Source organism: Pyrus communis, chromosome 16, assembly GCF_963583255.1.
Source record: "Pyrus communis chromosome 16, drPyrComm1.1, whole genome shotgun sequence".
Lineage (NCBI taxonomy): Eukaryota > Viridiplantae > Streptophyta > Magnoliopsida > Rosales > Rosaceae > Pyrus > Pyrus communis.
Genome location: NC_084818.1, coordinates 10,491,956 through 10,508,456, shown reverse-complemented (window position 1 = coordinate 10,508,456; position 16,501 = coordinate 10,491,956). Strand labels below are relative to the sequence as shown.

At 36.6% G+C, this 16,501-nt stretch overlaps 1 protein-coding gene across 1 annotated transcript; it reads left to right on the top strand.

Annotated features, from left to right (window-relative positions):
* Nucleotides 1-2,889: 2,889 nt before the first annotated feature.
* Nucleotides 2,890-8,342, top strand: LOC137719617 (jasmonoyl--L-amino acid synthetase JAR4-like). The gene is made up of 5 exons (XM_068458649.1): nt 2,890-3,131; nt 4,195-4,505; nt 4,625-4,726; nt 4,932-5,710; nt 7,492-8,342. The coding sequence occupies exons 2-5, from the start codon at nt 4,213-4,215 to the stop codon at nt 8,031-8,033; spliced, it is 1,716 nt and encodes a 571-aa protein (XP_068314750.1). The 5' UTR covers nt 2,890-3,131; nt 4,195-4,212; the 3' UTR covers nt 8,034-8,342.
* The last annotated feature ends 8,159 nt before the right edge of the window (nt 8,343-16,501 follow it).

Sequence of the window (16,501 nt, the reverse complement as noted above, 5' to 3'; positions counted from 1 at the left end):
TTAGTTTCCGGCGAACTAGTGAAAGTGATTCGGGGGAGATGAAGAGGGATAAACTGTATTGTCAAATTTTCAGAAAAGAATTAAGGGAGAGAGTTTTGGGGAGAAAGGAGGGAGGACGAAGGGGTTTTGGGGAGAGAGATTTTTCGTTTTTCAATTAATTTTAAGTGTTAAATAAAAAATAAAAATATATATTAAAAATTAATTAATTTTTATTCAAGGAGTGGATCCGTTCCTGCCGTATCATCATTTAACAGTTAAATTAATAGAAAATTTAACAGAAGTTTGGCATTGCAACGAATTCATAAGTTGAAGTATGACATTGCAATGTTTAAAACATAAGGTATGAGATTGTGGTTCGATCTTTAAAAGAGCTTTGCGTAATTTATCCAATATAAAATTTTCTACCACTTATGTAAAAACGCGTGATGTATCACTTATATTCCAATGATAATAAAAATTTTCTCGTACAAATGAAGGTCCACGAACTCGCATCTATGCACGGATTTCAAAAAACAAATGCTATAATCATGCTCCTGGGGACGATTAGGAAGGTTTGATGGTAGTTTTGGTGTAAGAAATTCGTCGGGGAGGTGACTTGGTGGATTTGTTGGTCGGGAACGAGGAGAGAATTAAAGAGAAAGAGACATAAGGGAGCTGAGGGAAAAAGAGAGGAGAGGGTTCCAAAATAAGGAATTGGATACTCTCCGAGATGAATCTTCGGGATTCTTCTAATTTATTAACACGGATCGTTAGATTTTGATCCAACGGTTACAATTATTATAATTTTTAAAGGATCCCTCTATTTGTAGTCGTTGGATCAAAATCCAATGACCCGTGTTATTAAGTTAGAAGGATCCCGAGGGTTTGCCTCAGAGAGGATCCAATTCCCCAAAATAATGCAGACCAGTCCTTGGGTCTCACATTCACACTAAGGTCACATGTGTTCCAATTAATGTAAAATTACTAAAATATTTTTTACGTTCCAAAATTCGTAAAATCTTCGTTCTAACTCCAAATTATATTTCGTTGCGCTCCACACGTTCGTATTGAAACGTATTATCCAAATGTATCAAAAAATGCGATAAAACACGAAATGATCAAATACGTCCACGTAAAATTTCGCAAAGCCCAATAAGAGTATTTTTGTCCTTTTACTTATCAAAAAGATTTACACCTCAAACATAAACGTGTCGTAAAATTACGAATATAAATGTAAATAGAGAAATTTGAAGACAAAATTTCACAATTGGTGCTCCATCTAATTTTATCAATTTTGATTTAACCCTCTATATGTAACATCCCACATCGCCTAGGGGAGTGAATCCTGTAAGCCTTATATGTATATTCCCATCTCTACCTAGCACGAGGCATTTTGGAAGCTCATTGACTTCGGGTTCCATGGGAACTCCGAAGTTAAGCGAGTAGCGCGCAAGAGTAGTCCAAGGATGGGTGACCCACTGGGAAGTTCTCGTGTGAGTTCCCAGAAACAAAACCATGAGGGCGTGGTCGGGGCCAAAAGTGGATAATATCGTGCTACGGTGGTGAAGCGAGCCAGGGATGTGGTGGACCCTGGGCCAGGATGTGACAATTTGGTATCAGAGTCTAACCCTAGCCATGGTGTGCCGACAAGGACGTCGGGCCTCTAAGGGGGGTGGATTGTAACATCCCACATCGCCTAGGGGAGTGGATCTTGTAAGCCTTATATGTATATTCTCATCTTTACCTAGCACGAGGCTTTTTGAGAGCTCACTGGCTAGCACGCGAGAGCAGTCCCAGGATGGGTGACCCACTGGAAAGTTCTCGTGTGAGTTCCCAGAAACAAAATCGTGAGGGCGTGGTTGGGGCTCAAAGCGGACAATATCGTGCTACGGTGGTGAAGTGGGCCCGAGATGTGGTGAACCCAAGGCCGGGATTTGACACTATAAAATCTAGAGTTGCTCCCATTAAGTGTGAAAACCGCATCGTTTTGGAGGTCTTGGCTCCAAGGCTAGGTGTCTCATGCCTTTGCTCAACGACACAAGTTGCAGGCTTGGCACACTTGCTCGTGCGTTTTAGGTTAAAAAAAGGGAGTTTTAGCGAAAAATCTGCGGTACTGTTCACTTTAACGAAAAACTACATTTTACACTAAAAAGTCAATCCTGGTACTATTCACTTTACCCTTTATTTTGTCCTTATTATTAAAACTAAAAGTTTTCAAGCCCTTTTCATTAATTTTCCTTTAAAAGAAACCCTAATTTTGCTTCTTTTTTTCCTTCACAATATAATATATATGAAAAAGTAACGTGAACGCAATTAAGCAAAATCTATAATTCGGAATGCGTAAAAGTTGTGTTCATACATCATGGTGAATGTTTCATGAAATAAAGGCTGAAAAGATATCGACAAGTAAGATCGTATTTTAAAAGAACCAAAATTGCGTGATGAGAATTGTGAACTGGTTTGTAGCTAGAAAATACCCTTCAAATTCCTTAACGTAGTTTACTGAATGGAAGAGATGGTGCGGCGAGACATAAAGTGGAGAGAAAAAGGTGTAGGGAAATTGTTGGATATATGTCTCTATGTCAGTACTTTTATTTATAGTAAATCATAAAGTAAGAGTAACTTATTGGAAAAATATATAAAATCTAATGGAGAAGAATCAGTAGCATAGTAATCCTAAACCTAATCCACTTCAAACTTACACAATAGTGCTAAATATTAAGGCTATACTAATATATTTTGTAACTCCCATCATTTATAGAATTGAGCAATTAAATTTTTGGTGACCCAAAATACATTATCACATGAAACCCCAAAATAAAATAGCCAACTTGATAATTTGGCTCTATATATTATTCTTTTTTTCAGGCAATCTATATATTATTCCACCCACACAAAGAATCGTCGCTCACTCGGTCTTTGTCCAAACAGAGCTGAACAGTTAGCCTTTGGTCCACCCACCCAAAACCTCTCAAAAATCAACATTTCACTTCCTTTCTCTCTCTACAAAAATAAAACCACCACCGTGTTCTCTCTACCCTCACTCAAGAAAAAACTAGATTAAATTCTGTCTGTTATCGTAGCTTATCAACCAAAAAAACAGAACACTCTGTTCTTCTTCCTCTGTCTCTCCCTCAGACCTCGATTTGCAGGTACTTTTCTACCTAATTGTTCAGTCTTTACCTTAGAATTCAACTGGGTTTTCAGATTTTGATACAGCAAAGGAGTCTATGCCTCTTCAGGTGTGGTTTTCTCTGTTTTCGATCCGATTTTCCGGCGAAATAAGCAGAGTAGACTTTGAGCACGTTGGTTTTCTGTCTGTGTGGATTTCTCAATCTTCTTTCCAATTTTGAAAGTGATTTATGTTTACTGGAGAGGCCTGTCTGTTTTCAAATTTAGAAATCCATTCCTCTTCTCTTGTTCTTTGTGGATAAGAACTATTTTTCAAGCTCGTTTCCCACATGGTTTGGTTCTTAATTTCCAATTCCAATCGGATTTTTGAAGCAAGAATTACAACCCCTTTGAGAGCTTTATCTTTTATTCTTTTTCACTGAGGACCAAACAAGTTTTCCTGGAACTGTGTTGAGGGTTGACTTAGTTGACTATAATTAGTGGAAGATGAAAACTTAGAAGCTTCCAGTTATGGTTTATCAAGTTGTAGCACAAGACTCTTCTGATATTTGAGATTGTACTAGTCTTTTTTTTATTGCTGGTGAACCTGATTTTCAACCCTACTTTTGAGATTTTGACTTTACTTCGAATCACATATTTGAGCTGTATTCTTTCATTTTCACCCTTCCTCCCTGTTATCTCCTTCTTGAATGATTGCAACTTTATCTAAACTCTGTTTGGTTGCTGAGAAAATCTGAGAAAATAGCATGGGTTTGATAGAAACTTTGTTTTATTTCGCTTTCTGAATCTTGGGTTTTGTTGGTTGTGAAAGGTTTTAATTTTCCAACCAATTTTTTCTTTCTGGTCAATATTCTCCACCGGTTTATCTCTTTAGTTTGCTTGAATATCCCAACTGTTTTGTTCCAAGGTGCCTGAACATCTAAATTATTAGGTTTTTTCTTGACCTGCTCATAGCTATTTTTGTTTCTGTCTGCCACCCTGAAAATTGATTATTTCAATTATATTTCCATAGTTTGATTTGTTGGTATTGAATTTAAGTATCTTTGTAGCTGTATTTGGTGCTGAATAATTTTTGCTCTGCAGAAGTCAGAATCTGTGAAGATGTTGGAGAAGGTGGACGAGTTCGATATGGAAAAAATCATAGAGGACTTTGAAGCAATGACAAAGGATGCTGAGAGGGTTCAGAGAAAAACCCTGAAGAAGATTTTGGAAGAAAACGGATCCGTGGAGTACTTGCAGGGTTTCGGACTTAACGGAAGAACTGATCCAGAAAGTTTCAAGGCTTGTGTTCCGCTTGTTACTCACCAGGATGTGGACCCTTATATTCAGAGAATTGCAGATGGTGATTCCTCTCCCATCCTCACTGGGAAACCAATCCCAACCTTCTCATTGAGGTACTTTCGAGTTCCGAAATCCATCAATTTTCTTTCTTTGTTGCTTCATCTATTGGACTGGATTTTAATTTTATGTTGACAAAGTTTTCGGTTTCTGATACGTTGTACAATATATGCAGCTCTGGTACTACTCAGGGAAGGCCAAAGTGCGTGCCTTTCAACGATGAATTGATGGAAACTACCATGCAGATATTTCAAACTTCTTTCGCGTTTAGAAACAGGTATTGATGATTTTTCTTTTTTGGCTGGTGTGTGGGTGTTTGGAGGATTTGGGACTAGGTTTAGTCCGATGATTTGGGCATGTGTAGTTCTTCTCACCTAATCCTATATTACTCTCGATATTATTGTTAGGAAAAATAGCTTAGTACCTTCTTATCTTTCAACTTTCTTCCTTCGCTTTTCTGATGGTCGATGCCAATTGTTCAGGGAGTACCCCATTGCGAATGGAAAGGCCTTGCAGTTTATCTATGGCAGCAAGCACCTGAAAACGCGAGGTGGTTTGGCAACCGGAACTGCCACCACCAACGTTTACCGCAATCAGGGGTTCAAAAACACAATGAAATCAGTGCAGTCTCAATGCTGCAGCCCAGACGAAGTGATATTCGGCCCCGATTTCCAACAATCGTTGTATTGCCATCTCTTGTGTGGCCTAATATTCAACGATGAAGTTCAGCTGATATCCTCTACATTTGCTCATAGCATTGTCCTTGCATTCGGAACCTTCGAGCTGCTGTGGGAAGAACTGTGTGCTAACATTCGAGACGGGGTACTCAGCGACCGAATCTCAGTGCCATCAATCCGATCAGCTGTGTCGAAACTGCTCACCCCGAACCCTGAATTGGCTGATTTGATTCATGGAAAATGCTCAGGATTGAGTAACTGGTATGGATTGATACCAGCACTTTTTCCCAATGCCAAGTACATTTATGCGATCATGACAGGGTCCATGGAGCCTTATTTGAAGAAACTGAGGCACTATGCAGGGCAGTTGCCATTGGTGAGTGCAGATTATGGCGCCTCTGAAGGGTGGATTGGGGCAAATGTCAACCCTACATTGCCCGCTGAGTTGACCACTTTTGCTGTGCTCCCAAATATTGGGTACTTTGAGTTCATCCCTATGAAGAACAACCGTGGTGAGCAGCCAGTGGGACTCACTGAAGTCAAGGTTGGTGAAGAGTATGAGGTGGTCGTCACTAATGTTGCAGGTAATTCCTCTATTTTGTTAATAATTGGGGTTTGCTTCCTATGAGTGAACGTGTGAGTCTGAAATCTACATATTTGAACTTAGGAGATAATCTTTAGTAGGTTCGGTGGAACCATAATGACACGCAAGGGCGGAGTCATAAATTTTTTTTTTATAGGTCGACTAGCAAAAAAAAAAAAAAAAAAAAACTCTAAAATCAATGATATTTTATTGTATGCAAAATTTTAAGCGTAACTTTTGTATTTGTATACTTCAAAATTTGGTTGGCATTAACTCGATAAGCTTTGCAATTGCAAATTGCAAAAATTACAATAAGTCATCCAGTTTCACATGTATTTAGATGCAAACACGAGAAGAAGATAGAAAACTTGATAAATGGACTATCTCAATTACAAGCACACAACAATCACAAACAAAACAATGAAAGTAGAAGTAAAGGCAATCTTAAAAAAATTGATTGGAAATAATATAAAGTTAGAATAATCTTGAATAAAATGACATCACAATTTCCGTTGTATTGTTTACATTTTTAGTTGTGCTATAAATTCTCACTGGGCTAGTTTCATTAAAAAATAGTTCTTCTTGCACTTCTTTTGTCGATTATATTAGGCTATACATTAAACTACATACATAATGCCACAACCCACTGTAGCCTTTGGTGTCGCTCCGCTGGTGTTTTATACACGTGATTCAGTTGTCCGATTTGGTGAACATAGACAGATAATCCAACTCTTATCCACAAGGTCTTTCTCTTTCCAAGTAGTGTTCTTCATACAAATCTTGTTATTCATGCATGAACTGAGCCAAAACTATCTTAGCTTTTAGAGCTAAACTTGAGTAAAACTGTCAATTTAGAATAATTCTCACATCACATGAATTTAGATGAGTCGGGTGACACCTTCAAAATACGAAAAACCCTATTTTATGAGAGTAGTTAAACAATCCACATAATAGGACAGTTCTCCAGCCTTTGCCTCTCATGCTATTCCCAATATCCCGTTAAATGGGATTCTAGAAACCCAAACTTTGCTTTGTTAATTGCCAACCATGTGACCCAAAAAGTCTAGGGCATCTGCTTCTGTATCCTTGTGCCCTACCTCTCCTCCTCCTCCTCTCCATACTCCATTTTTCTTTCAAATTATTATTTTGTTTTATCTCTGTTGTCTCCATTGAGATTCTTAATTCTCACAAGATGAGAGTTGACCAACCAGTTGGTTCACACAGGCCTCCATTATTGCTTTGAATCATAGAATAACCTTAAAAAAAAAACAATGACAAGGCATTTGATTAAATAATCCAATTGTTTTATTAGTTAGATACCTCCTGCATATGATCCTTCTATATGTGAAGTTGGCATATTTGATGGCCCCCATACATATATCAACATCAAAGAGTTTTGAAATGCCTTTTCAATACTATTTCTAGATAATTTCATTGCTTTGAACGCCAAGCTTCTCTATAATTAACACTCTGTGTGGGGCTAGATTAAATTGTTTTATTATTCAGCCTATATCTAACGTTTTGTATACTTAATTATATGGCTTTGTATTATATGCCAAGTTGTAATTAATTTATTGTATCGAAGTTCATTTGTCAAACTAATCGGCTCATGTAAAGGCACCTTCAGCTAAAATTGTTTTTAAATTATAAAAGCACTTAGTAGGGCTTAATGAGAGAAACACCTAATAAGTGCTTTCTCATGAAGTGCTTTCAAACGTTCTGTCATCTCATGTGCATTTATCCCTTCTTGTGTTTAAAAAACTGATCAAATTTAACATACAGGTTTGTACCGTTACAGACTAGGAGATATAGTGAAGGTTGTGGGGTTCTACAACTCCACTCCGGAGCTCAAGTTCGTGTGCCGGAGCAATCTTTTGCTTACGATTAACATTGACAAGAACACCGAGAAAGATTTGCAACTATCCGTTGAAGAAGCTGCAAAGATTTTAGCTGCAGAAAAGTTGGAAGTTGTCGATTTCTCAAGCCATGTGGACTTGTCCACGGATCCTGGTCACTATGTCATATTTTTGGAACTCAATGGTGAACCAAGCCATGAGGTTCTTCGTGAGTGCTGCAACTGTTTGGACAAATCTTTTGTTGATCCGGGATACATGAGTTCGCGCAAGGTCAACACCATAGGCCCGCTCGAGCTTCGAATTCTTCGTAAGGGAACCTTCCAAGAGATTCTAAACTGTTACATAGCTCAAGGAGCTGTTGTTAACCAGTTCAAAACACCAAGATGTGTAGGGCCTAACAACAACAAGGTTTTGCAACTCTTGTGTGGCAATGTGGTAAGGAGCTTCTTTAGTACTGCCTATAACTAAGTGAATAGTACAAGCTCAAAACTGAACACATTGGTGGTTTCCAAAAATCACTGCGCAGATGTTTTATCTTTTTTAAGGTGCTAGTTTTCCTATCATCAGCCAGTAAATATGTCTCTTGCCGCTTTAGCGAGCTCAAGTGGTGTGGGACGATCCTAGATTTTAGGTTTAAATCTCTTTGTAAACACAAATATGCTCATGAAGTTAGTTGACTTTGTTATGTGTTGGTTTTATGAGCATTTTTTAAAGTGTCATAAATACTTTGTATCAGTCTTCGACTCAAAATAAGTGGAGAAATTAGTATTTTGATTACATTGGCAGTCATCCAACTCTGAACATATCTTAACCCTAAACCTAAAAGTAATAGCTGTTTAATTTTTTGAACTTACACAATTTCATGCTTTCATTTGGATAACATGTCATGTGAATGATCAAGAAAAACAGCTTTACAGTTGAAAGCATTTTGTTTTCATGGAAGTGTGGGTCTCTCATGAGCACGGTGTTGACAATCGAAACCCAATACACATGCAATGTCGTGGTGTTAGGTAACTATGACTATGAGCAATAAAGCACGCTTTGAACCAAGTGCGACCCCATTTTGTTTAATGGAGCCACATGACTCTGGATCACTCTCTTTCACAATTGACAAAAATTTAACCTAATTTAAACTGCAGTACAACAACGGAAACCTTGATAATTCAATGCGATCCGTGCATGTCTAATTAATTTCACATAAACAAATACAAGGTGAAATTTGTTTTTCGTCGATAATACAATACAATCCGTTCACGCTACTTTTCTTTACAACTTGAGCTAATTCAAAGAACTTCAAATTCTCTTTTTCATTTCAAAGAAATTCATGATTATTATCTCAATTAGGTTGCTACAGATAATACTTAAGAGTAGTGGTCTGACTTCAGTTATGGGATTTAGATAAAGTCATCCTCGCCAAGCAATTCGACAAAACTAAAGAAAGCAAAACCAAAGAAGAATTGGTAGAAATGAGTTTCCACACACACATTCACACTACGAAAGCATGCATATCATGAAAGCAAGCGTAGTCGGAAGAACAAGTATTGGATTTTGAGATCAAGTGTGGTCTTCAGAATGGAGGCTTAACATTCACATACCATCTATCTTTTTGGAGACAATGTTAATGTGAATTTTGTTACATTGTATAAGATAGTTCAACATATGAAAACGACTGTCATCAGTATCTTAGCCTAAGAAGAAATACAAGATACATTATTGATACCCTAAATTAATTTCTCTCTCTCCTTTTGTAGTGTGTTAAAACCATACACATTTCTAAATGTAGATTGGTGAAGACAACCAGTGTGTGAAAGTTGGAGGACCACATGGTTTGCTTATTGTCTCCCATATGAATTATCAGTTGCATCTGTCATGCTTCTTATATATACAATGCTATCCTCATTCAATCTTCCCATAACATTAATAAGAAAAAGAGAGAATTTCTCCCTATAGAGGGCAATATAGTATTTACAATGGTATTTATACTATTTCATGGAGTTATTGGCAAAGCTAGCACAATTTCTCATAAGCACATGCAAGGTTTCTTATGTCATCAATGTGAGATTCATTCTCAACACGCCCCCTCACGTGGGGTGAATTTTAAGCCTTACAAGTAAACAACACAACTAGCGTGACGTGGGCACATGTGGTCATTGGGCTCCACATGGACAACCTATTTTGATACTATGATGAAAGCTGGGATTCCACCATAAAACTAATTGACAATATGAGGAGTAGCCCAACTACTTATAAGGACATGCATGGTCCCTCCTTTCATCAATATAGAATTCATTATCAACACGCTCTCTCACGTGTGACGAATTTTCAAGCCTAAGACGTGGACAACATAAATGGGGTGACGTGGAGCGCGTGTAGTCGTTTGGCTTCACACGTGGGACAACTTGCTCTGATACTATGAAGAAGTCACTACTACAAAACAACACTTTGGCGACAAAATAAGGTTATTGCGCAAAGTGTGATTTTGTCATGCATGGTTTGTCGCACAAAGCTCATGACAATAGGGTTTGCGCGACAAAATATTTCGTCGCGCAAGATTTTTGGTTTTCAATTTTTTTTTAATTAAATTAATATTATGCGCGATGAAATATTTTGCCGTGCAAGATTTTTTTACTTTTTGTTTGATTTTTTCTCTTATTTTAATTTAATTATATTAATTGCTTGCGCGACTAAATATTTGGTAGCGCAAGATTTTTCAAATTTTTAGTTTTTTAATTTAATTTAATTGTATGACTTTATTTTTATAATTAATTTAATTTAAATTGATATATTCAAAATAAAATAAAATATGAAAAATGTGACAGCCTGTCCCGAATTATTCGTACCGTAGGTGTGAAATGACGATTTTGCCCTTGGTGGGTACTTGTCATTTTGGGGTGATTGTTTTGTGGTTTTTGGTGATTGACTCTACAGGACACACACCCATACCACACACTCCCGTGACTCCCTTTCTCTTCTTTCTCTCGGATTTTCTTCCATTTCCTTTGCAAGTGTATGGACGAACTTCAAAACCAACCTTTCACACACGGATCAACGTCTAGAAGGTAAGATTCGAACTCCTTGCAAGCTCCCGAGTTCATCCATACCATTTTTAGAACTTGAAACCCTCGAAAACCTAGAACCCGAGAACCCAATTTTCATGCACTAATCATTGTGAAGGTTTCAGTGGATTTTAAGATCATAGGTAGCTTTAGAATACTCTCACGAAGCTCGGAGAAACATTTTGGAAGAAATTGGACGTCGGGAAGCCCAGCTCAGTGAGTTGCAGGTTTGGCCGGAATATCGTGGGTGTTTCCAGCGAGATTCCGTTGGTTTTGGATCCCCAAAGTGGTAAGGTTTTGTTCTACTCTTCATAAGCTTCATTGTGGTACAATTTCATGAAATTTGGTTGAGAAATGAAGAAGATATGAAGTTTTGAAAACTTTTCAGTTTCCGGCGAGAATTCAAGTTGCAGACGGCAGGGCTGATAGCAGCGGTCAGTGAGACTCATCAAAGAAGACAATGAATATTCCGTCAATTTTGACAGAATATACCAACAGCATTAAGTATATATAACGGTATATTCCATTTTTGGAGGGAATATTCCCTAACGCTGTTAGGATTACCACATGTGTGTCAGGCACATGCGCGCTCGTGGCCGGCGCGTCTAGCCGTGCCTTGGCCGGTGCGTGGGTGGTCGGAAAATTATTTTTAAAATATGGGGATGTTCGTGAGGTTGAGTAGATCATGTTGGTATATCCAAACATCCCATTTGAGCATTGTATGAGAAGTTATTACCTAGTTTTGGTTATGTTCTTTAAATTTTGCATATAGGTGAGACCCATCCTGAGGACGAGCGCAGTCACTCGAGACAAGGGGGTTACGACCCTTCCATATACCAATGAGTGGGCTTTTGGTTTTCCATATATACCTATTTACTTGTGATTTTTTCCTAGAAAATGTAATGGAATGTTTATATGTTTTAAATGCCATGCATAGCGTTTGCCTATTTATTTATGCATTAGTAGTTGCATATATGTATGTTTGGTGCTACAGACGCACAGGTAAGTGCCAGGTAAGTTTATGGTTTATGATTGTGAATTAGTGGTTATGTGAGATGCATAGAGAGCTCATAACATGCACCCCCAGTGTTAGTGCTCCTGCCCAAAGTAGGGCACAGTCCTTCACGTGATGTTCACCTCCCACACCACACGCTCATCTTGGATCCAAGTTAGGTGCACAGTCTTGTCGTACAGACCACTATAGGTGGTTCAGACTCGTAGGTGACCTACAATTATTCGCCTAGTCTTCACATGATCGTAGCACTTGAACGTATTTATTTACACCAGTCCTGTCGTACATACCACTTTAGGTGGTTCCGACTCGTGTGCAGGTATAGTTAGTGAGTTGGAGATTTGAGCTCTAGATTCAGTCGTACATGTCACGTTAGGTGACTCCGGCTGACATTTTACTTGCATTGATTGACATTACCTGGGTTACTTACATTTTATGTGGAGGCATTCGACATGGCATATTTCTGAACATGTTTTCGATATATGTGTATATTCTATTTTCTGGGAAACTATACAAGTTTTACGGCGAGGAGTTAGAACTTTTGATATTGAAATGATTTTGAAAAGCTTTGTTTTTTCCCACTCACACTTTCTGTTTTGCACCCCTCCAGGTTCTAGTTTGGTTTGCTCTTTTGGTGGCTTACGAGGAATCCACAACATATCTAATAGATTATCACCAGTGTAGGACCACCTCTGGGTGTGTTTAGTTAATATTTGTTCCTTTGGACTGCAATAGGCTTTCTGTGCTCTAAATATTGTTTTTCACACTTACACTTGCACTTGTACGTTAACTACATTATTTAGTAGTTTGGTTTTTATTTATTTGTACTTTTATTATTATATTTTGCTTCCTACTATGCACATGGCTACGTCATTCTCACGTGACGGCCAGCACACCTTGATTTCAGTTGGGGCGTGTCAAAAAATAGTGATCAAATTATTCAATATATATAATATATTTAAAATGTACACGTAAATTAACAAAGTACAATAATAAACTCCTAATACAAGTCTATTGTGGTGGTAGTGGCGGGGGATATGGTCTAGTAGCGTCGTAATCCTCAACTTTTGCCATCAAAGTCTCGATGATTCCCTATGAACAAAACAAACATTGTCAAATAACCAAAAAATAATATAAAATAATACCAAAAATTCGGCATAATCTCCCCTAAAATTGGCATACCCTAAATCCTACCCTAAACTCCACCCCACACCAAACCCAATTAATTAAAAAACACATATTAATGAAAAACAAATTAAAATTTGGGAAGAAAATACCTTTTGGCAAGATTGATAGTGAGTGAGAATGAGAGAGAGGACTAAGTGTGAGAGAGTTAGAGGAGATAGTGGGAGAGAGATGAGATAGTGAGTGAGAGTGAGAGATAGAGAAGAGAGAGAAGAGAGATTAAGTGAGGAGTGAGTGTGAGAGAGAGGGTCAGATTTTGGGAGAGGGAAAGAGATGAGAGGTAAGAGAATAGAGAAAGATATTGAGAAAATTGTGGAGGAGTTATTTTGGTTTTAAAAACCGTATCACTTTGCGCGATGAAATATTGGTTGTGCAAAGTCTTAAAAAAATAAAATTTCCTGCGTCCCATGTTTGGCGCCCGCCCAAACGTTTAGGGTTTTGCACGACGAAGTGTTGATCATGCAAAGTTTAAAAAATTTTAAATTCGCATCCCATTTTTGATGCCCACCCAAATTTAAGGATTTTGCGCGTCGAAATATAGGTTCGTCACGCAAAATTTAAAAAAAAAATTATAAATAATAAAAAAAAACTTATTTTACAATTTAAAATATAAATAAATTAAAATAAATAGGATTTAGAAGACCAAATGTTGATTCGTCAAACAAAGAAAATAATTTAGTTTAACAATAAAAAATAAGTAAATAGGGTTTAGGCGATGAAATATTGATATTCGTCGCGCAAAGGTTTTAAAATTTTTGCAAAGACTTTGCACGACGAAGTTTAAAATTTGGTTTATGCGACGATATTTGTTTCGTTATGCAAGACTTTGTGCGACGAAGTTCAAATTTCATCGCTCAAAGTGACTTTGCGAAACGATGTGTGTTTCGTGGCGCAAAATTTCGTCTCGCAAGGGTTTTTTTTACTAGTGAGTTAAGGTTCCATCATAAAACCAATTGACAATATGAGAAGTAACCTAACTACTAATAATCACATGCATGATTTCTCCTCTCATCAGTGTGAGATTCATTATTAACATTTCTCCCTATAAAGGGCAATATAGTATTTCCAATGGTATTGCTATCCTAACCAATGAAGGGGTGCATCCACTAAAACATCATGTGCCCAGTAAAATACCAGCCTAAAAAAACTATTCATTTCTAATTAACGTATAAATATACAAGAGAACCTGTGCAGTTGGACACAAAAAATATGCTTGCTTTAGCTTAAAATTGCACTCTCTTATAATTACTAGTATAACAACATTAATCTTGGTACCAAGAAAAACTTGAGGAAGAAATTGTTGATTTAGAGAGACTTTGGATGCGGTCTTTATTTGACAATGTTCTTTGATTGAAACCTTGTTGGTTTTCAATTTTTTTATTGAAGTCTCTAATATTAATGTAATAATGTATTTCTGTGTAGGTTATTATAATTTTTAAATTAAAAATTAAAATTTGTAGTTGTTTTTATTAGTGAGATTTTAAATAAAACTCATGATTTGTGGATTCAAAATATTAAAAGATGAATTATATTCTCCAATATATTAATACACATAAATATTAACATTGAGCACCATTTTCAAAATTAACCAAAAAATTATTGTACCAAAACATGGGTACATTCTTCAAAACCAAAATAATAGATACTAGGCTTAATAACATTAGTAAAATTCTTCAATTAAACTTGACATGGATATATTCTCAAATTAACGAAAAAGAATGTACCCATATAAGTAAAAAAATGAATTAGAAAAAAAAGGGGACATTTTATACTAAAAAAAAAGGGTACATTTTACAAAAGGTGAAAAATCTTTTTATAAAAAATTAATGAGTACAAACGTATTCTTATTTTATTTTACTATGGAAATATTTTGAACTAAAAATTAATTAGGAGTTTGATAAAGGTGTGAATATTTAAACCCTATGTCAATTACTATTTTTTTTTTTTTTTTGAAAAACTTATATAACAGACTCATTAATACATTAATGATAGAGACTTCGATAAAAAACTGAAAACTAATAAGGTCTCAGTCAGTAAACATTAGTAAATACGGACTGGGTACTAATTTTTTTCTTTTAATTTATTAAAGATTCAAAATTTATCTATTATTATTTATAAACAATAAATATGAAGAGTCATGTTAAATTGTTGCGTTTAGATGATAGGTTATGCCCTTTAGCAAAGGGGGTATAGAGTTCTATAAATGCAGAACTCCTTACACAAAGAAAACATACATTAAATATGACACACCCCAACCTCCATGTCACGTAGGCACAGAAATCGAGATGTGTCGATAATCATCCAAGTGGTGATGTAGATATGATTACAATTTTCAGATGAGATAGATCTACTGAAAATTCGGCAGAACTTCCCTTAAATTAGGGATAGGTCCAAGTTAAAACACCTACAAATAATCATACTTAATTCCAGCACATCCCCGAAAAGCCACACCTAATGGGTCTCAGACCCTCTATTACGTAATTGCCAAAATACAAGTCCTACAGATAAAGCACAATAAATATCCTACTCGGTGGGAATATATCAGAGCTAAGGGAAGATGCCTTGACGTCGAATCTGCTCATTGCAACTGCTACCGATTCCTGAGGGGGCGAAAAACATAGAAACGTGTGAGAGAACGAAAGTAAAGTTTCCAAAACATTTTGTTTAATGAACATTTGAAAACTAAGCATGCCATAGAAACTGAAAACCTGATACATACATATACTGAGTTATTACTTACCCGGTGGCATAATATACAAGATCATACCTGATACATACATAAACTGAAAATCTGATAAATACATAAACTGAAACCTAATACGTATATATACTGAGTTGTTACTTACCCTAATTCAGGCTATCTTAACCGTTGTTATAAGTTTTAATCTAATAAACTTTGTTACATTGTATAAGATAGTACAACATATGAAAAAAAAACTGTCATCAGTATCTTAGCCTAAGAAGAAAAACAAGATACATTATTGATGCTTAATTAATTTCTCTCTTTTTTGCAGTGTGTTAAAACCATATACATTTCTAAATGTAGATTGGTGAAGACGGCTGTGTGTGAAAGTTGGAGGACCACATGAGATTTTGCTTGTTGTCTTATGCCCATATGAATTAACAGTCCCATCTGTCATGCTACTTGTAAAAGACAATGGTATCCTTATCCAAAATTAAACAAAACAAGAAAAACTTCTCCTTATAAAAGGCAAGATATAATTCCAAAGGTATATCTATCCTAATCGATCAGGGGGTGCATCCACCAAAACATGGCGTGCCCATTAAAATGCCAACCTAAAATTTTAAACTATAAAAATTTCCAATTTACTTGAAAAGATAAGAGAATTCTGTTTAGTTGGACACACAGAATATTAATGATTGGCACTTGTCAGCCTAAATCATACTCTCTCTTATAATTATTAGTCTCCAAAAATCATTAATGGTGCCAAGAAAAATTTATGACCAAGAGAATACGCAACTGAGATTGAGAGGCAAAGAAAATCATCACAAAGAAGATGAAGACTTGGGCATATGGGATTGTGGGAGCCCTTTATACGACTCCTATGAATTGGTCTCGGTTAGTCATCTGATCGAACGGCATCTAATGGCATTGCCATATTCTCTTGGAGGATCCAGGCGGTTCATCACCAATATCCGTACTCATTCTTCATCAGGCATGG

Bases quoted from the DNA above. Each gene is read 5' to 3' on its own strand.
- LOC137719617 (XM_068458649.1), top strand. From the start codon at position 4,213: ATGTTGGAGAAGGTGGACGAGTTCGATATGGAAAAAATCATAGAGGAC. The intron at 4,506-4,624 runs GTACTTTCGAGT...CAATATATGCAG, and splicing joins ATCCCAACCTTCTCATTGAG to CTCTGGTACTACTCAGGGAA. The intron at 5,711-7,491 runs GTAATTCCTCTA...TTTAACATACAG, and splicing joins GGTCGTCACTAATGTTGCAG to GTTTGTACCGTTACAGACTA.